Genomic DNA, 20,949 nt, shown 5'->3' with positions numbered 1-20,949 from the left:
AAGACACGAAAGGACTAAAATACGTAAGAAAAAAGACAAAACAAAAATCAGGCAGGGAATTTCCTGGCAGTCCAGGGGTTAGTACTCCGCACTTTCACTGCCAAGGGCGCAGGCTCAATCCCTGGTCAGGGAACTAAGATCCCGCAAGCCACATGGCGCAGCCAAAAATAAAAATAAAATGTGCTTTAAAAAAAAAACCAGGCAGATTCAAAAAGGAGCCATAGACCCAACAGATTCCTCAAAAGACAGCAAAGATGACAAATGCAACCAAAGTAATCACAGTGTCAGGCAATTTTCATTGGTGAATGCAAAAATGTTAGATGAGAAGTTGTTGTGGGACAAACCTGCATGTGGATTCAACGACTCACCCCCCCAAAATTAATTTTAAAAGGGGGGGGGAATGCACCATTTTAATGGAAGGGACCAATGGAAGAAAACTGCATAATCGTCTTTAAAAGTCAACTTTTTCCCATTCAACATTCATTGTTTGCAAGTTACTTGGCTTTCCTTCTTTGTGTGACTTACCACTTAATAGTTGTAATAACTGTTAGTCTTCTTCCCCTGCTTAACTGCTTAAAAATTAGTTGCTTTTAACATAAAATTAACAGTTTTCACAATCAACTGTTGCAGTATTTTCCTACTATAATAGTATTTACATTTCAATTTATGAAATTAACACATGAAGCATGTAAGATTTTTTTACTCCAAGTAACACTGAAAATGCTCACCTCTTGAAAATCAATATTGAAACATTTATAATACATCTGAATAGCATGCCTTGTTCATAATACCGATATTATACAGTTCATTAGATATGATGGTAACCTTTGTGATCACATGTTAAAGAAGCAAAATATGCTGTTAGAGGAATTCACCTTTTTGTCTTTCTTGAGGCTGAAGCAGAAACCAAATAGCAAATCCGGCCCTATTTCTAAGGCTTAAATCAAACTTTGAACATTCTAACCATCATTATTATCCTGCTTTTACTTATAGTATCTTTCTAGAAACCGACTTACAGGAGGTCATATAAAGAGGAAGCTTTGACCAAGCATGCATTGCTTGCTTCCCATCGTGGGGCCTGGCAAATCTTATTTTAAACTATATATCATAATCTCTGGTTTAAAAAAAAAAAAAAAAGTGGCTAAAAGTCTTTAAAATATAAAAACTACCACCTCTGCTTCAGGAAGGATAAATGACAAAGACTTAAAACTCAAACCAACTCTTTTGAAACCAGTTTTGCCAAAGTCTGGAAAGTGACTGTCCACAAAGCTAGAAATGTAACAGTGAGAAAAGTTAGTCATGCTCTTTGGAGCAACAGCTTACAGAAGTAGATTATTCTGTAATACCACACTGAAATATAAACAAATAGGAAAAAGCTGAAATATAAATAATTTTGGCTATATGCCAACAGTCACCTCTGTGAGAAGCATAGAGAATTAACTATACTGTGATATGAAAAAAAAAATTACAAGTGAAAGGTTGTTGTTAGGCTTGAAATAAAAAGTGATTGTCCACAATTCAAACATTTTTCTCTCTCAATTTACCCATGAATGAAAACACAGCCTGAGCTAATACACTGAAAAATAAACACAAGATGAGAAGAGTGAATTTTAAATCTACTATTAGCTTGACGGTAACAAACTTTTTTCTGAAGGAGCTTTACTATTGGTAAATGCCTTAGTTTACCAATCACAAATGACATTAAAGCAACAGTTTTCTCATTATTTCATGAACATTTTGTGAGGAATATAAACTACTGAAACTATCACAGTTAAAACAGATTATTAGTAAAGAAACCAGAAACTAATATTCAAAAAAAATCAAACAGTATATATGCAAAACAAGTTTTTTTAACTGCTTAATTACTTTTAAAGTAAAGGATAAATCTTTTAAATGTACCAGCCAAATAAACTAGATAATATAAATACTTAACCTTTATTCTGGGGAAATTAGAGTAGCTTACAATCATTTCCATTTTGTTTTTTAAAAAAGGAAGAGAGTCACAATAAGACAACAGGAACAACATACTTCTAGATAAAATTTTAAAATCACAAAGACTGAAAAGTCTTTGCATTAAATTACTATACGATAAAAGCTGACATTACCAATAGGTCCTGTTATCAGAAGTTGTGTGAAAGAATGAAAAACAGTAACTTATATCAAAGTACAACTACTTACATTTCATTCCATACAGTTCCAATAATTCATACACTTTTCCTATGGAATTTTTTTCTACTCATTCATAGTTTATTACTGCTAAAAATGCCTGTTTTGATAAAAATCCCCAATAAAATTATATATCAGTCACTGCTTTACGCTATACCTTCTTTTGTTCATGCCAATTAGCATTAGCCTATCTTTCATTTATCTAACTTTCAGCTGCACATGGTAAAGCATTTAAGAAGGTTAAACAATTACAGCATCCCGAGTGACACTGGAGTTATCCTGTGCGGACATGTGCTCCCATAAGGCAGCATTGTATAAACATTTCATTAGGGCTTCCCTGGTGGCACAGTGGTTGAGAAATCTGCCTGCCAATGCAGGGGACACGGGGTCTGGGAAGATCCCACATGCCGCGGAGCAACTAAGCCCGTGCGCCACAACTACTGAGCCTGCGCTCTAGAGCCCGCAAGCCACAACTAATGAAGCCGGCACGCTTAGAGCCCATGCTCCACAACAAGAGAAGCCACCGCAATGAGAAGCCCGCGCACCACAACAAAGAATAGCCCCCGCTCACAGCAACTAGAGAAAGCCCGCGCTCAGTAACAAAGACACAACTCAGCCAAAAATAAATAAAAGAAAATAAATTTAAAAAAAAAAAAAAAACATTTCATTAATCTTTGAATCTTTCTCATGCTTTGCTTAAATGTACTTGGTGACCAGAATCAGTTTACCAAATTTTTATTCTATTCTAGGCTTTTAAAGCCTCGAAAATAAAAGAGTTAAGACACATATTGAAGACATTATGATGTTCCCATTTTGCTTAATACAAGAGTGAGTAATTAAACAGGTATTTTTTTTAATTGTGTACCTTTTCAGGCCAACAAAAAAAACCCTACATCTTTCACTTTTTTTCTATTTGATCCAAAATAAGGTCCTGATTCAAACAAAGCAAATATACTTACAGAACTAGCATCAACATCACTGTGGATGGCAACCGTCTTAATGCCCATCTTCTTGCAAGTTTTAATAACCTATATTAAAGTACATTAATGTTATCTATTAACAGTAATTCATATTTAAAGGGATTTAATAATAATAAAATTCACAGAGTAAAACGGAAAATAAGATTAAAATTCCACTCACCCTACATGCAATTTCTCCTCTATTAGCAACAAGAATTTTATCAAAAGTCTGAAAAGAGAAAAAACACGTAAGAAATTGTCACTCTCGCTTTGGGACCAGAAAACACCAAGCTTTTCCACAATTACCATTGGGCATGATCCTAATAAACATTATTTCCTATAGTAGTATTAAATACTATACATATGTTATTTACAACCAGACTGCTACTAAACTCATCTGGTAGGATCTGGCGTTGTAATTATCCTGTTAAAGCATCAATTGACTAGGTTAGATAATTCATAAGGGGACTAAATTCTCTTGCCAAAAGATAATCTTCAAATGATACTTCAGAATACTAAGAAACTTTAGAAAAAATTGCTTGAGAATTTACTTGATTATTTTCTAAATTCAGGGAAATTCTGTTATGTTTATCAAAGGGAAGTCTGATATAATTTATATGCTATCTCTTTGGGATTGGGCTACAGCATTAAATGATACTTTTGATAAATGAGAACAGATACTATTTATGCTTATTTCCAAAGATTCCCAGACAAAGCAGGTTATGCTATTTGAGTACAATGTTAAGTTTGAATAACCACCAAATTTTGAAACAGCTGAGGCCATATAACAGAAAAAGAAGTTCCATTCTGTGTGGGGCTAGAGACCTAAATTTTAAGCCCAGCTTTGGCATTAATGATCTATTTGACTCTAAGCAAATCAATCTCTGTAGATTGAAATCTCTTTATTTCCACATATATAAATTGATAACATTCTAATGGGAAACTACTTAACAAGGTTCTCTCCCTACTCTAAAACTGTACAGGGTAATCCTTTTAAAGAAATGCACACAAACAATTATAAGTAATTTGGATGCAACACATTTTAGTACACAACGATTGCTAGGTTAGTGAATTGTTACACGTTAAATGGAACTATTTTTTAAAGTTTTAGTTATAGTTCTAAAAGAAAAGTTAAAGTTATATATGATCTTAAAAGTACTCATATAACTTAAAGCTATATTTTAACCCAACAGGTAATCACAGAATCTCAGAACTGGAATAGGCCTTTAAAGTCTTGATTTAACCTTTGTATCACACATGGCTTATTCCACCAAACTAAGACAAGCCTCTACCTTAAAACTGGTAAATTCCTAATTTGATAGAATCCTGAGTCATTCAGAGCCTTGAGCGGATGGGCCCTTAAAATATCCTAATCTCACCTCAGGCGTGAGGCTATAAAATCATCTGCCTTTCTATTCTCATCTGCTCATGGTAAATTCCTGTTAAACAATAAGCATATTCCAAGAAAAAAAATGTTCATACTTCCTTGAACTGCATTTTAAAATGTGAATTTTTATTAAGTATTAAACACACTACATCTGATAAAAGCAGCACAAACACTGGAAGTTACACATTAAGCAACTGTTACAGTAAATATAACAAATTACTGACATCATAATATTACAGGGAGTACAAATTCCACCCTAATTCCTATCCAAGAAGCAGAATAATGGTTAAAAGCCAGTCTGGAGCCAAACTGTCCAGGTTGGAATCCCAACACTACCACGTGCTCTTCTGTAGACAAGTCGTCCTCCTGAACCCTCATTTCCTGGTACGTAAAATGAGAGTAAGAATAGCACCTGCCACAAGAGGTTGCGGGAATATGATTAACACCCTTAAAGTGTTTAGAGTAGTGCCTAGCACATAATATATACTCAGTAGGTGTTAGCTAGAGTATTGTTATTCGCTCCTTTGGTCCACAAACCAGATCACAAACCCAGGAGTGTGATTCCAACAGGGATAAATCTGTACCAAAATGAACACTGCACCTCACACATTTCTATTCATCTCTGTTCAGGGCTTGTGATGGTTAGTTTTATGTGCAACGTGATTGGTCCACAGGGTGTTCAGACTACACGTTTTCTCTGTGGGCGTGTTTCTAGATGAGACTAACGTTGAATCAGTGGACTCGGTAAAGCAGACAGCCCTCCCCAACGTGGGTGGGCACCATCCAGTCCACTGAGGGCCTGACAGACTAAAAAGTGGAGGAAGGGAGGATTAGTTCTGCCTGCCGGATTGAGCTGGAACACTGGTCTTCTCCTAGCCTTGGACTGGGACGTACACCATCAGCTCCCCTGGTTCCCAGACCTTTGGACCTGGACTAGAATTTCAGTACCAGCTTTCCTGGGTCTCCAGCTTGCCACAGCAGATTGTGGTGGGACTTCTCAGCCTCCATAATTATGTGAGCCGATAAAAAAATCTCCCTATGTCTCCTACTGGTTCTGTTTCTCTGAAGAACCCTAATACAGGACTATTAATGGATTACCAATTAGTACACAAGCTCAATAACGCTAATATCAATTAATCTTCCATACCTAAGATTTTCTTTTAACTAAGTAACAGATGAATATGGTTCAGAATTTAGAAGGTACACAAGGGGACACACTGTAGGGACACCTAGGCCCTTGCCCCAAAGGCAACTACTACTAGTTTCCTGAATATTCTTCCAGGTAGGCTATGCATATAAAAGAATACATATACAAATAATTTTTTTAATTAGCCTTTGTTGTTTTTTTTTTGGCTGCGCCATGCTTCATGCGGGATCTTACTTCCCCGAACCAGGGATCAAACCCGCGCCTCCTGCAGTGGAAGCGTGGAATCTTAACCACTGGACCGCCAGGGAAGTCCCCATACAAATAAAGTTAAACCAACTTTTTTGGGGGGAGAGCCGCACCATGTGACTTGTGGGATCTTAGTTCCCAGACCAGGGATTGAACCTGGGCTGCTGGCAATAAGAGCACGGAGTCTTAACCACTGGACCGCCAGGGAATTCCCTAAACCAATCTCTCCCTCTACATCAACAATTACAGGTAAACATCAAGTGCATTCGATAACTTCAGTGTACAATATGGCACAATCACAACAAAATGTGTTAAGTGCAGCAAAGGGAGAGAGTGAACAACATGCATTAAGGCAGGGACACTGAAAGCAGACAGTAGCACCGAAAAACTACAAGTAATTTTTAAGACAGCTCAAGCACAAAACAAGTATGGGGGCACTGTGGCAAATAAAGCTGGGGTAAAAAGGCCAGATTAAGGAAGGACCTTCTTTCATTTCATTTCATCTCGTTCATGTCATTTAAAGACCTGGGACTTTATCCTGTATCTGGAGAGCCGTATATAAGACACTCCGAAGATACTCTAAGGGGAAAAACAAAACCAACTTTAAGCCAGGAACCTGAATCCTTGAAGCCAGGGGGCTTTCAGGTACCATGAGAGATAAAGAACTTTTGCAGCAGCTGTTTGTTTTTTAAATTTTTTATTTTTATACAATTTTTAAAGGTTACTTTCCATTTACAGTTGTTACAAAATATTGGCTATATTCCCTGTGTTGTACGATACATCCTTGAGCCTGGTTGGGTACTGAGATAAACTACTGGGTACTGAGGTACCCAATGGTCTGTACCTCCCACTGCTGCACCCCTATGTTGCCCCACACACAGGTACCACTACTTTGTTCTCTGTATCTGTGAGTCTGCTTCTTTTACGTTATGTTCACTAGTTTGTTGTATCTTTTAGATTCCACATATAAGTGATATCATGTAGTATTTGTCTTTCTCTGTCTGACTTATTTCACTCAGCAAAATGCCCTCCAAGTCCATCCATGTTGCTGCAAATGGTCAATTCTCATTCCTTTTTATGGCTGAGCAGTATCCCGTTGTGTGCATATACCGTATCTTCCTTATCCATTCGTCTGGTGATGGACACTCAGGTTGTTTCCACGTCTTGACAACTGTAAATAATGCTGCTATGAACACGGGGGTGTGTAGCAACTGTTCTATACCTTTGCTATTGCTGCCATGGGGTAAAAACCACACTGGAAGTTTCATGAGAATTTTTTTAAGTTATTTTCTTTTAATCCGTTCTCTCTCTACCCCTCCTTCCTTTTTTCCCTTCCCTATGTTTAGATCATAGCTGGCATCTAAAACCACCAAGGACACCTCTCTCCATTCAGGGACCAAGAGAAGGGCTGAGCTGGCCTGTTCCACCGGGTACTTGGAGGAATGACGGCAGAACTCTAGACCCCGAGTCACTCGCCAAGCACTTCCGAGAAGGAGTACAGCACAGTGGGTAAACCCACCAGCTCAGGAGAAAGACAGACTTGCGTTTACACCCAGCTTACACTTACTATTGTGGGTTTTGAGCTTCAGTTTCCAAATGTACAAAACTGAATGAACAAAACAGTTAAGGATAATATTAAGCAGCTGACATTTGGGGCACATGCTTTCTATATGCCAGGTACTGTGGCAAATCCCTTCTGCGTACTACCTCATTAATCCTCGTTAAGAGTCCTATGAGGTCAGTTTTGATAAAATCCCAATTTTAAAATGAGAACATTGAGAGGCTTGATGAGGCATAATCACTTGCCTAAGTCACCGGCAAAGTTAACTAGCAGTAAAGCCAGAGTTCACACCTGGGTATTTTTGTCAAAACACACCATGATGCGACATAATCAGAGTATAATGGTGCAAGTTTTAAACACTGTATTATCAATGCCAGGACTTCCCTGGGATCCAGTGGTTAAGACTCCGTGCTTCCAATGCAGGGGGCATGGGTTCAATCCCTGGTCGGGGAACTAAGATCCCTCATGCCTTGTGGCACGGCCAAAACATAAAAAATAATAAAATAAAATAAAATACATTAAAGCTAATTTCACCTGTTTCTTTTTAATGTGGCTATTAGAAAATATAAAATTACATATGCCCTACAATTGTGTCCACATTATATTTCTTTTGAACTGCAGTGATATACACCCTTTTTTCCCCGAGGCTCCAGATTCTTTTGATTAGTTTTGCATACGTCAACAGACAATTTAGAACACTATTTCATTCTCAGATAATCATTCATATTAGTTCTACTTTTAATGACATTCAACTTGAACCATCTCTACTTAACCACGTGTCTCACCTCCAATCACCACTTCTAGTTCCTTTATCTCTCCTCTTACAAGCCTCAAACATGATCATATATCAAGATTTTAACTGGAATTTCCCTGTCCCAAAATTTACAATACCCATAATTGCCTTCACTCAAAATGAATCTTACAAATATTAAGTAAATGAAAAAAAAAACCCAATAGTTTAACCGAAATCTCTCAACTGCCTAGTCTAAGAAAGAATGTTGTATTAGGGATCCTGCTGAAAACAAGGGAAACACATTGTAAATTTATTCGATTTGTGGTATAGGTAAAAATACAAAATTTAAAGACTCAAGTTGTGGCTCACAGTGAAAAAAGGAACAAAGATTGAGCACTTATAAAACCTATGATGTAGAGCAATAAATAATTACACAGCATCAATAAAATGTAATCTGCCCAGTGAACATAACGTGGAGGCAACAAAGTAAAACCATTATAACTTAGCTGTTAAAAGTATTTTTTAAATACTTACTTTTTCATTAGAATCATATCCCGCTGAACAGAGACTACGAGACACCACTAAATGCCGTCTTGAATAATGTGGAACATGCTACCAAAAGAAAAAAGAGAAAGTGAAATAAACTACAGATACTTGAATGAACTTTATTTTTCAAGTTCATTCATTTTCAAGTAAATATTTTTCAGGGTAATTCTTCCAGTATGCTTCTAGCTACAGTGTTTCATCAATCAATATATGTAGTTCTAAGCAACATACCATAACTATAGAAGGTAAATCATAACTAGACACATCCCCTTGGCACACATGAGGAAACCAAAGGCATCAAAACAATCTCCAGAAAAGTATAATAAGAGTCAATGGGTCAAGTAAAATTAGAAGAAAGGTCTTTCTGATCATGCAGACTGATATGGCAGGATCAGAATGTCACATACCACGCAGAACTTTATACAACATAAAACAAGCGACTTGGCCTTCAAAGAGCTTCAATTTTAACAGTGGCCAGAAAATAACAAAATATTATTTTTTATTTGCTAATGTCTTAAACATGATTTCTTATTTTACTTATTCTGGTATAAACGTGGTTTGGCAGATAAAAATGAAAAGGTAATACTAATAATCAAGTTCACTTCTAATTCATTACCATAAATGTTTGTGGAAAAAGTGTATCTTAAGCCTTTAAAACATTAAGAATAATCACTAATAAAGGTTATAGCCAAAGTTTAAGAAAATAATTTAGCCAGTAGTCACTGATGAAGGTAGACCAAGAAAAAAAAGGCGGGGGGGGACTTCCCTGGTGGTCCAGTGGTTAAGAATCCACCTGCCAATGCAGGGGACACAGGTTCGATCCCTGGTCCAGGAAGATCCCACGTGCTGAGAGGCAACTAAGCCCGTGCGCCACAACTACTGAGCCTGTGCTCTAGAGCCTGTGAGCCACAACTACTGAAGCCCGCGTGCTCTGAGGACCTCGTGCCGCAACTACTGAGCCCATGTGCTGCAACTTCTGAAGCCCGCACGCCTACAGCCCATGCTCTGCACAAAGAGAAGCCACCGCAATGAGAAGCCCGCGCATCTCAAGGAAGAGTAGCCCCTGCTCGTTGCAACTAAAGACCCCGCGAGCAGCAACCAACATCCAACGCAGCCAAAAAAAAGGGGGGTGGGACGGGGGCAAAAGGCAACAGGTACTACGTCGGAGAATTTTCTAAGAGCATAACTCAAATAGGAAGCAAAAAATTTTTATAGCAACATTTTAAAATGAAAAAGATGTATACAGTTATTTTTTTAGAAGTATCAAGCCCCAAATTACAAAATGTAATCTTTATGCAAAAGTGAAGGTAACAGATACGAAACATACACTTTACAAAACAAAACCTGCATTACCAAGTAAAAAGGACTGGTGATGAACAATGAACTGAGAATGGGAAGAAAACTGACTTTATTACTGTGTCTCTTTCACAGACCAAAACTCACTCTCATAGTCATGCAAGCATCCCTGTGAGTTAAAGAGTATTAGTCCCAATTTTAAAAATGAGAAAACTGAGTCTCAAGAATTTTAATTTTTCAAGTCACAAGGGCTAGGCTGTAAGGGTAACAAGATTTAAGCACAGATCTATTAAAAGCATTCTGAAGTTTTTTATTTTGAGATAATACAAGTGGTGGCACTTCCCACATTAACACTAACATGTGTGCAAAGATATGATTTAGGGTAAAAAACAATCTACCAAGGGGGTCTCACCACTCCTATGTGTTCAAATAAAAATTCAGTCTTCCACTGCCCTCAGCAGAATAGCTATAATCTGCCAACTTTACTCTCATATCAAACTTAATAGGATAAAGATAATACTCCCTCCCCTAAAAATCATATCTTGTGTTTACAGCCTCAGCCAATGCAGAAAGCAAACTCTAAATATAAAGAAAAGCAAAACCTACCTGGGAATTTCTCACATTTATTCTGCTGCAAGGTAGCGCTAGGATATTTACACAAGAAAGTAAATAGCATACCAGCTTCCTATCAATTTTATAAAATGAAACAAAACAGTTTACAGTTTTACAAATTTTTCCTAATATCATAAGGCACATAATGGTCTGTTGTAGGAACATGTCAACATATCCTTTTACAAAAGGCAAAATCATACATGTGTCTTTAGTCACTAACAAATAAAGGGCGTAACTGATTCCTGATGGCAAAAAACAAATGTGAGTCTTCCAGAGACAAAACACAATCTGGGGTAGACATTTTAGGTATTCTAATTAGCTTTGGAGAGAGAGAATAAACAGTGATGTTTATGTCTGGGGAAGGGAACATTTCCCAGAATACCGCCTGGGAAAGAGCTCTGGGAGAAGAAATCAAGGAACCTGAGTTCTAACCCTAGCTCAGCTGACACTATTTCTAGGACACGGGCAAACCACTTTAACTCCTCTGCCCTCTACTGAGAAATGAAAGCTCAGATGAGTTTTCTGTAAGGTCCCTACTAACCTACACCACTATTATTCAAAAAACAAGAGCTTAGTACAGGGATTCTAACGTGTGCAAGCATCGGACAATTATGAAGGATATGCAGTTAATCCAAACTGAACATGTGGGCCAAGAAGATGGTGACACGGATCTCACTGCTGAACTGCTCCGAGAGCAACAAACGCTGAGCTATTTGGTGGAAATAGAGCTAATTTCAGAGATTTAAATAAATATGAATTAAGCATTAAGTTTCTAGAATACCTTTGGGAATAAAAACCTCAGGACTCTATCTCATCAGATGGTCTCATGAAAAATGGACTAAGCTAAACTTGGTCCCAACAGAACAGTTTCTAACCTAGAACAAGTCAAGCTCTGAGAAATGTTTGGGTCAGCTGACTCAATGTAATACACATTTACTTTCAGGAAACTACCAATAACATAAAACTCAAAAATGTCTATACCACACAGTTCTTAAAACTAAATCAACTCTTACAAATTACACCTGACCAAAATGTAGGAGAAGAACTAGCACTACACCTAACTGATCAAATTGGAGTTTTTTAAATCTTTTTATTACTATTTTTAAATAGTTGGTTCTGAAGATCTAACAGATTATATTTTACCACCATTATCAAAAAAAGAAAGCATACAGCTTGTACACATATGAATTTGTGATAATGTGGCCCCAAAATTAAAAAAACATAGATGCCCCTAGTTAGCCAAGGAACTAGAAGTAGACATGGTACAAGCAATCAGAACAAACTACTGAGGAAAAACAAGAGTTTGGGCCATTCCCACAGCAAGCCCAAACTGGTTTGCAGTCAGCCCCACAATGGCTCTCTTGTGTTCCTGTTTACTTCTGGCAGACCTTCACAGAAGTTCAAAGTTATAAAGAACACAAGTCAAAAATCAGATAATTTTGTAGAGCTACAACATAATTTTTTTTTTTTTTTAATACAAGGGACAAGTTAGTAGAACTCTGCTAATCTGGACCTCTACATAGCATTTTTAATGTTCATTATTTTTCTTAAGCATATAAAAAACTGGCTACAAGCCCAGTCCAAAATTCTTTTAAGATACTTCCTAGAGCAAGTGTTCGAAGGAGAAACTTTAATCAACTCTATTTATAAGGACTATTTAGCCTATGACAGCCAAAAGGAGAAAGGTCAGTGTATGCAAAATGACTTCCCAATAATGTACTGCATTGGTTCTCTTCTGCAAGAATAAAGATTTCCTATATTTTCCACACTTAGAAAAGAAATGCCAGCTAACAACGTGGCACGTGGGAAGTAGCACGACCTTCAGAGCCACAAGACCTGGGTCAACTCTTAGCTCCACTGCTTCATAGGTATGAAACGTTGAGCAAATAATTTCTATGGACTCCAGCTCCCATCTATAAAATGTAGAAGATGACACCTCCCTTGCTTTCCTACAGGGCTGCTAAAAAAAAAAAAAAAAAAAATCAAGCCTTTATAAATGGTAAAGCACCAAGAAAATGGAAGATATTACACAAAAACTAAATCCAATTATGCAGCTGTAGCTTTCTTTCTTAAAATTATACCAGGCCAGGGATTCCCTGGTGGCGCAGCGGTTAAGAATCCGCCTGCCAATGCAGGGGACACGAGTTCGAGCCCTGGTCCGGGAGGATCCCACATGCCGCGGAGCAACTAAGCCCGTGCGCCACAACTACTGAGCCTGCGCTCTAGAGCCTGCGAGCCACAACTACTGAAGCCCGCGTGCTAGAGCCCGTGCAGAAGCCACTGCAATGTGAAGCCCGCACACTGCAACGAAGAGTAGCCCCCGCTCGCTGCAACCAGAGAAAGCCTGCGGGCAGCAATGAAGACCCGCTGCAACTAGAGAAAGCCCGCAGACAGCAATGAAGACCCAATGCACCCACAAAAAACCAAACAAATAAATAAATGAATGAATAAATGAATAAATAAATACAACCAGGCCATTTGGGATTTCCCATAAAAGTAATAATACGGTAATTAAGAGCTGTGATCTAGACTCAGATTCAGACCCTGGTTCAAATGCTGGCTCTGACATTTCTTAAACATAATTTTCCTCACATATAAACTGGGCATAAAAACTACTTATCTAGGACATAAGGCTGCCATGAGGATTAAATGAGAATGTGTAAAACGCCTAGCACAGTTTTGCATATGTTAAAGTATGCATACAGTAACTGTTAACCAAAAAAAGGGGTACAGCTTTTACACAAACTGTTCACATGCCTTCCGGCCACTGCCAACAAGGACTGCCCTTTTCTAACTAGGAGACCACCTACTTTCACATTCTGGATGTGGCCTCAGGTGGCAGCCCAAACTGGTAAATCCACTAGACTCATGTTTAAAGAAGAACTTAAACACTAATCCTGCCAAACCAAAAGTATTCCTGTTAACATAACCACAGCGGCATTCAAGTGTATAATACTAAAACAATTCTGTTGACAGGTTAATTCATTATCAGGATGCATGCTATTGGGGATGGCCAAAAAGTTCATTCGGGTTTTACTGTGTTACGGAAAACCCCGAACAAACTTTTTGGCCAACCAATACTTCAAAGAAACCATCCTCAAAATTGGGGATTAATGGAGCCATAAGATGCTCTTACCAAGTAAAAGTAAATATTTGATAGTGCTTCATCTTCAAAACTTCCAGGCGAAGGTCCTCTCTTCCACATTTCATGACATAGAGCTGGGACGCACCAGGAAAATATTTCTTTCAGCATTTTAACAGAACCACAGTGACCAGAAAAAACGCCCTTTAAAAACACTGCCGGAAGTCAGGCTTTTTCACTTAAGTGCAGCTTTTCCTTCACAGACACTGACTAGTTAGCCTTCAGGACCTCACTAGCCATCCCAATCGTCAACTGTCCGCCAAGACCTTCTGTTACAAGCTAGGCTGAATACCTAATATTTGAGAGAGATGATCAAATCTCAAGATTCATGTCAATTACTTCTCAATAAAACTGGGGGAATAAAACTCAAGATTCTCCAGCTCTGCCTCCATAGTAAAAGCTGGAACACCAGAGAACTATATACATCAACTTTAAAACTTCCTCATTCCACTACAGCTCCCCAACCAGGCCGTTCCTCCCACCTCACCTGTAGCAGATGTTGTTGGTGTCATCCAGAACCTGTTCACCAGGCGGTGAAGGCCCCCAGTTGGCGTACTCTGGGTGTACTCTGTACATGTATCCTACTCATGGCTCACACCCGCTCCCCAGTTTGCCCCATTTGCCTCAACTAGACAGGAGTTCTCCATCAAGCCTGGGAGCTACATCCCTCCCAGCCCACAGCCAACGACTGACTCACACAGGGTTCAAAAGGCTGCCCCCGCCCCTCATCTCAAGGTGGGTCCAATTTAGTATTGCAATCTGTGCGTTAGTGCTGGCTGTCCAATATGGCAGCCACTAGCCACAGGCAGCTTCTGAGCACTTGAAATATGCCAGTCCCAATTCCAGTTTGCTCCAAGTGTAACATACACACCAGATTTGAAGACTTAATTCCAAAAACAAACAACAAAGAAAACCTTGTTAATTTTTTACATTTACATATTGAAATATTTTAAAGATACTGGGTCAAATAAAATACATTAATATTTAACCTTTTAAAAAAATTTTTAATGTGAGTGCTAGAAAATATTAAATTACATTTGCAGCTCACATTTCATTTTTATTGCACAGGGCTGAACTAGAGCAGTGCTTCTCAAACCTGACTGTGCATCAGTATCACCTGGAGAAGGGCTTGTTAAAACAGATGGCTGGGCTCTGACCCCAGATTTTCAAACCTGGCAGGTCTACGGTGGAGCTAGAAGATGTGCATTCCTAACAAGTACCCAGATAATGCTGCTGTCGCGGCCGGCTGGAGTCCCCTGCTTTGAGAACCACTGCTCCAGGGCTCCCCTGTGGGATGAAACTGAATCCAGTTTCCATCTGAAGCCCCTTCATTGCTTAGATTATTTTCCCCTGCTCTAGCCTGGTTTCTTCATTCTTCTCAACTACTACCACCTGCACAAAATCCCTCTTCAGGCTCTGCTTCTAGGAAACCTAACCATCCCACTGGATAGAACTGTTCTTACACACTATAACTTTCACAAAGTGCCAGATTAATAGCAACCAATGAGATGTGAACTATCACTGCATCTTTTGTAAAACAGTAACAAAGAACTTTTTTATCGGATTGTTAGTTGCCCTTATATAATGAATTCTACACAGTCAGTGCTAGGACAAGGTTTGTTTATCCTGATTAACGAACGTTCCTTACTGTAGGGAAGCCTAACCCTCTTTTCCGTAACTGCTATGAAGCTCAGACTAGGTTTTGTCCCCCGAGATGTATAAATCTGACCTGTCTCATTTTTACTAAGTTTGTTAATATGGTATAAATAAGAGTGTTGAAGTCAGATCTGAGTTTGAATCCTAGATCTATTGCTTAATTGTTGTGTAACCTTGGGCAAGTTACTTAACCTCAGCTGTAAAAATGAGAATCATCTGTAGGTTGTTTGATAATTAAACGCTAACACAGCTTTCCTCCCCCTCTTTTGCCATTTTCAGCAACCCCAGAATCATCTACCAACCTGAGAACGTGGTTTCTAACTCCTGCTCCTTTCCCATACCCATTACATGATCCCACAAACAACAAATAAAATCACCACCCCTCTGTATTTCATAAATTCAATCAATTTATTTTAATGTAACTACTGTCTTGATCTTCCCTCCTAAGCTTCAGCCTTCCGCATCTCTAAAACACTATCACATCCAGGGGCTTAAGTCAAGGACTTAAGAATCATTCTTTTTTTTTTTTTCAATTGAGATATAATTCACATACCAAAAATTCATTCTTTTAAAGTATACAACTCAGTGGTTTTCAGTATATTCACAAGGTTGCGGAACTGTCACCACTATCTGACTCCAGGACAGTTTTTCTTCACCCCAAAAAGATACCCCTCAGTTGTTAGCGTCTCCTCCCTCATCCCTCTCCCTAGACCCTGGCAACCACTAATCTACTTTCTGTCTCTGTGGCTCTGCCTATTCTGGACATTTCACACTAATGGAATCATACAATATGTGGCCCTTCGTGTCTACCTTTCAAAGGTCCTTGATTCCTCTCTTTCCTTTTACCCCCCTTCTAACCCAACATCAAGTACTATTGGTTCTAGCTCCAAAATATATCCCAAGTCTTACCAGTTCTCACCAACTCCAGTGCTACCACCCTAGCACAAGTTACCATGATGTTACCAGCTTGAACTTCTACAACAGTCTCCTGACTGGTCTCCCAGCTCCTACTCTTCTTCCCCTTCCCAGCCCCAACTAGGATATTCTCCACACAGCAGAGTGGTCTTTCCAAAACATAAATCCAACTTGCTTAAAACCCTCCAATGGACTCCCATTATTGGGATAAATTCTGAATACAAGCCCCTACATGACTGTCCTGTCTACCTTCATTCCCCCCTCATTCACTGTGCTCCAACCAGTGGCCATGTCGACCCCCTTGATCACACCAAACACAATCTCACCTCAGAGCTGTTGCCTTGGCCTTCCTTTGGAAGGCTAGTCCCCCAGGTCATCACATGGTGGGCTGGGTCGGTTTTCTGATCAAATACCACATTCTTAGAAATATCTCCTCTCTTTTCCTTAGGTAACAACCCCCCAACACCACTACCACTTTTTATCCCATTATTCTATTTTTTTTTTCCTTTCAGCACTTACCACTCTTTGAACTTACATATTTATGTGAATACTGTCAGTCTCCCTTAGTCAAATATAACCACAATGAGGGCAGAAATGTTCACTATTATATCCACAGCACTAAACAGTATCTGGCACAAAGTAGGTGTAGTGGGTTGAAATGGTGGACTCCAAGATGATGTGTCCGTGTCCTAGAACCTGTGACTGTAACCCGTTATTTTTTTCTTTTTTTTTCTTTTTTTTTTGGAAAAAAGGGTCTTTGCAGATATATTTAAGTAAAAGATCTCAGATAGATCATCCTGGATCCTGCCAATCCCTAAATCCACTGACAAGTGTCCTTATAAATGAAAGAAGAGGATGCACAGGGAGAAGGAAAAGAAGGCCAGGCTTCTGAAGAGAGAGGCTGAGAGAGACTGCAGTGATACGGCCACAAGCCAAGGAACAAGTGGAGCCACCAGAGGCAAGGAAGGATTCTTCACTAGAGCCCTCGGAGGGCCCACGGCCCTGCTGACATCCTAATTTCAGACTTCTGGCCTCCACAGAACTGTGCCTCAATTTCTTCATCTGTAAATGGGGATTATATGGCTGTTGTGAGGACTGAATAAATTAATTCAAGCAAAGCACCAGAACAGTATCTAGGACACAAAGCTCAAAATCTAGACTTGGTCAAATCCCTCCATTTTATTTTCTTCTATATAGCACCAGGACCTCTCCCGTAATAGCATTTTACACTTGTTTGTCTCCTTAACAGACTAAAATTTCTAAAAGAGAAATTATATTCATTTCACAGAGATGGAACACAGGAAGTAGAGAAAGACTTGCTGAAAAAAAAAACAGCTGAAAGGAAGAAGCGGAGGCCCAAAGAGGTGACTTATTTAATATACCAAACTTCATCTGTGTTGACTCCAAAGCCTATGCCTTCCCACCACACCATGCTGCCTCCTACGCATCAATAAATGCATTCAGAGTTTTGCAACTGCAAGTGAAGTGGCCAAAAAAGATTAAAAGATTAAAGAACACTAAAGATTAAGAAACAATAAATTGTGTGCCCACACAAACTTTGGGTTTTTTGAGAGTGGGCATTCTAAAGTTGCCACTAAGCTAATGTACCTGCAGACTTACTTTCACTTCCATGTTCAGCTCTAGCGCCCACATTTCACACCTGGGCCTAAGCTCCCTCCTCTTTAAAAGAGTAGGATGGGCCAAATCATCTCTAACGTGTCTTTCAATTCTAAAAGTTCAATGACAATAAATCAAGTTACGGGCCTATTTTTTTTAAAGGAAGATAACAGGTGGTTTTCAGAGAAACTTTTAAATAATCTGTTCAAGTCACTTAAACTCTGTTAATAAAGTAAGCTAGGGAGTCTTCGTTTAGAAATTACAAGAGACTCCATGTTGAAGAGAAAAAGTGTTAAGAGCCACACACAAACACTCCAACGTATAAGTCATGGCTGCCACCATGAAAACCCTAGAACATACAGTGCAGAGATGTGTTTAGAACAGCACAAACATCACGCTAACCACTACAGAGAAGAGAAAAACTCACAAGATGCATATACAGTATATAATGTGATGTAATACAATTAAAATAGGCTCTCAACTCAAGCAAAGGTAGTAGCAATCCTGACATCTTATACTTTAAAAGGTGAGACAAACTCAAAACCCTAACTCTACTTGAGCAGCAATTTAGTGTCCCTTCAAAGCAGGAAGAAGGCAAAAAAAAAACGGAAACGATAAGGACCCTTAAAAATAAACCTGGAAAGCTCAAGACAAGCCAAAACCTCATGGCCCAAGAGCGGGAGCACGGGAAATGCACGTACATTACAGCCAGCTGGCTGTCAGCCGCTCCCGAGAAAGCAGAAAACTCACGCCTACAGGCTCCTTGGGCCGCTCGGCCCTCCATGATACTCGGAGTAACAGCTGCGGCGAGGGACGCCGGCTCTGCCCCGCTCCAGGGCGAACTCCGGAGGGAGAGAGAGTTAGGGGCGCGGTCCGACGCGGAACCCGGAGCCGGGTGTCGGCCGGGCACCTACGGAGCGCTCTCCGCAGCACCGGCCACCGCCTGGCGGTGCGGGGCTGGGAGCCCAGTGAGGCCCAGGCCCACGGGGAGTCCCGGCGCTCCTCACCTTCAGGGTCCATAGCGCCGCGCTCCGCAACAGCGGCTGCGGCCACCGCCGTCCACGCCGTCCTGCTGTGACCAGCGCTGCCTCCCCGACCCAGAGCCCCGCCATTGTTGCCCCTGCAGACCGGAGCTCCGCTGACCTCTCACCCCGCGGAAGGGGGCGGAGAAGAGTAGCGCCTAGGCTTCGGCCAATCACGAGCCGGGGATCCGTGGCCCCGCCCCCTACTGCGGGGAAGGGAGGGACCGGGAGCGGGACTCGCCCAACCGCGGGAGCCGGGAGCCTGGCCGCTGGGCAAGCGCGTGCTGGGCCCGGAGGGAGGCTGGCCGAGCGGCCCGCCAGGAGCCAGCTGGGGGCTGCCGGCCCGACACTATCCCGGGAATGAGCGAGGCAGGGAGGACACGCGTGTGTTCTGGCGGCGGTTGATCCGCGCCTGCTTGGGGTAAAGCCCGTATTGCGCCAGCTTCCACTTAGCAACCTACACGCAGTGCGGCCAGCGAACGTCAGTGAGGTACCTCCGCCCCTTGACCACCCCTCAGCCCAGGGCCACCCTACCGTCTCGAGTGTCCTAAGTTCCAGGCAGGTACCCAAATTAAGATCCTGTATGTTTGAAGGCGTAAGTTGCAAAGCGCCAAACCAAGGTAAGGTTTTGGACAAATGTAACATAGAAAACGCTCTAGGTCTAGAAATCAGAGATCCCAGCTCAAGCCCTACCTCTTCTGCATATTACTAACATCTGCGTGTCAGAGGAATTAGCCATAACCAAAGTCAGTTTCTGTTGCTTGCAAGTAGGCACCCTTATTAATACAACTACTAAGGGCTAGACCTTGTTAGATGCCGCAAATCTTGTCTCTTAATCTTTACAAGAACCCTATTGGCCTATACATTTCCCATTTTGAGAAACTGAATTTATAGAGAGGAAAAGCCACTCAGCTAGTAAGTAGTGAAACTAGGGTTTGAACCCAGGTCTGGCTGTCTTCAGGGACTGGACTTTTGTTTTATTATGGACAGTTTTTAACAGACACAAAAGAGAGAAAATAGTCCTATGATCACCCAGGCACCCATCACACAGCTTCAACAAATCAATATTTTGTCAATCTTGTTTCATCTATTCCCCCTGCTTATTTTTTGCTGGAGTATTCTGAAGCAAATCTCACATATCAGGTCTTCTCACCTATATATACGACAGCATCAGGGGCTCTCTCAACTATTTTGCTTCTCGTACAGAGTCACCTTGAGACAGTTAACAAAGCTAGGAATGACACAGAATGTCTTACAACATGGCAAATGCCAAAAGAGATACAAACTGATTAAGGATAGCTGAGAGGTGACACTTAATGGAATTTTAAAATGTAAGCAGGAACTTGCATGACACACAATATAAAAAATTGTATCAGTTTCACAGGATTTCTCACTTAGGTATCTAAGGCTGGGCTCATTTCCTACCCAGGAAACCTGCTTTTCTTTTTTCTTTTTTTCTTTTCCTTCCTCCCATTTTTACCCTTTGGAGTGATTCTCCTTAGATCCTATCTGTTTTGTCTTATAGAAGTTATTTTCTTGAACAGCAGTTGTGGCAGAAACTACTTGTTCCATAATATCTATTCTCCACTCCTTTCTTTAGTAAAAGAGCTCCTGAGCTTTAGCTGAGCACACGGCCACCCAGCTAAAGGCTGCAGTATCCACCCTCCCTAACAACAAGGTGTGGACATGTGACTAAGGTGTGCTTTATGGAATGTAAGAATTGTGCCCTTAAAGAGTAGAGGCATGCCTTCCATTTCCTCTTCCCTCCTTCCTGAAAGAAGACATACTGGTGGGTGCTGGAGCAACCATCTTAACTCGTGAGATAGGAGCCCCATGTTGAAAATAGCAGAGCAATAAGATAGGAGGAGCCAAGGTCCCCTACTCTGTGGAATCATCTTATCAGTCTTCTACTGCTTAATGCATGCACTGTTATGTGACAGAGAA

The 20,949-nt window shown here is 40.3% G+C and overlaps 1 protein-coding gene across 2 annotated transcripts in view; it reads right to left on the bottom strand.

Moving 5' to 3' along the window:
- The window catches only part of PCCA (propionyl-CoA carboxylase subunit alpha), a 369,304-nt gene extending 350,160 nt beyond the window's left edge, over positions 1 to 19,144 (bottom strand). Inside the window, exons 1-4 of one of the 2 annotated variants that reach the window (XM_082366113.1) lie at positions 18,991 to 19,144; positions 8,734 to 8,811; positions 3,307 to 3,354; positions 3,126 to 3,194 (exon numbers count right to left, since the gene is read on the bottom strand). In XM_082366113.1, coding sequence (XP_082222239.1) covers positions 3,126 to 3,194; positions 3,307 to 3,354; positions 8,734 to 8,811; positions 18,991 to 19,095 — 300 coding nt within the window. In that variant the 5' untranslated portion in view covers positions 19,096 to 19,144. The remainder of the gene's footprint in view (positions 1 to 3,125; positions 3,195 to 3,306; positions 3,355 to 8,733; positions 8,812 to 18,990) is intronic. The other variant, XM_082366112.1, reaches the window with a different exon arrangement.
- Positions 19,145 to 20,949: the final 1,805 nt, after the last annotated feature.

Source organism: Balaenoptera borealis, assembly GCF_965194805.1.
Source record: "Balaenoptera borealis genome assembly, chromosome: 18".
In the NCBI taxonomy this organism is placed as follows: Eukaryota; Metazoa; Chordata; class Mammalia; order Artiodactyla; family Balaenopteridae; genus Balaenoptera; species Balaenoptera borealis.
Note: the sequence above shows the minus strand (reverse complement) of the source record. Positions and strands in the feature narration are given on the sequence as shown.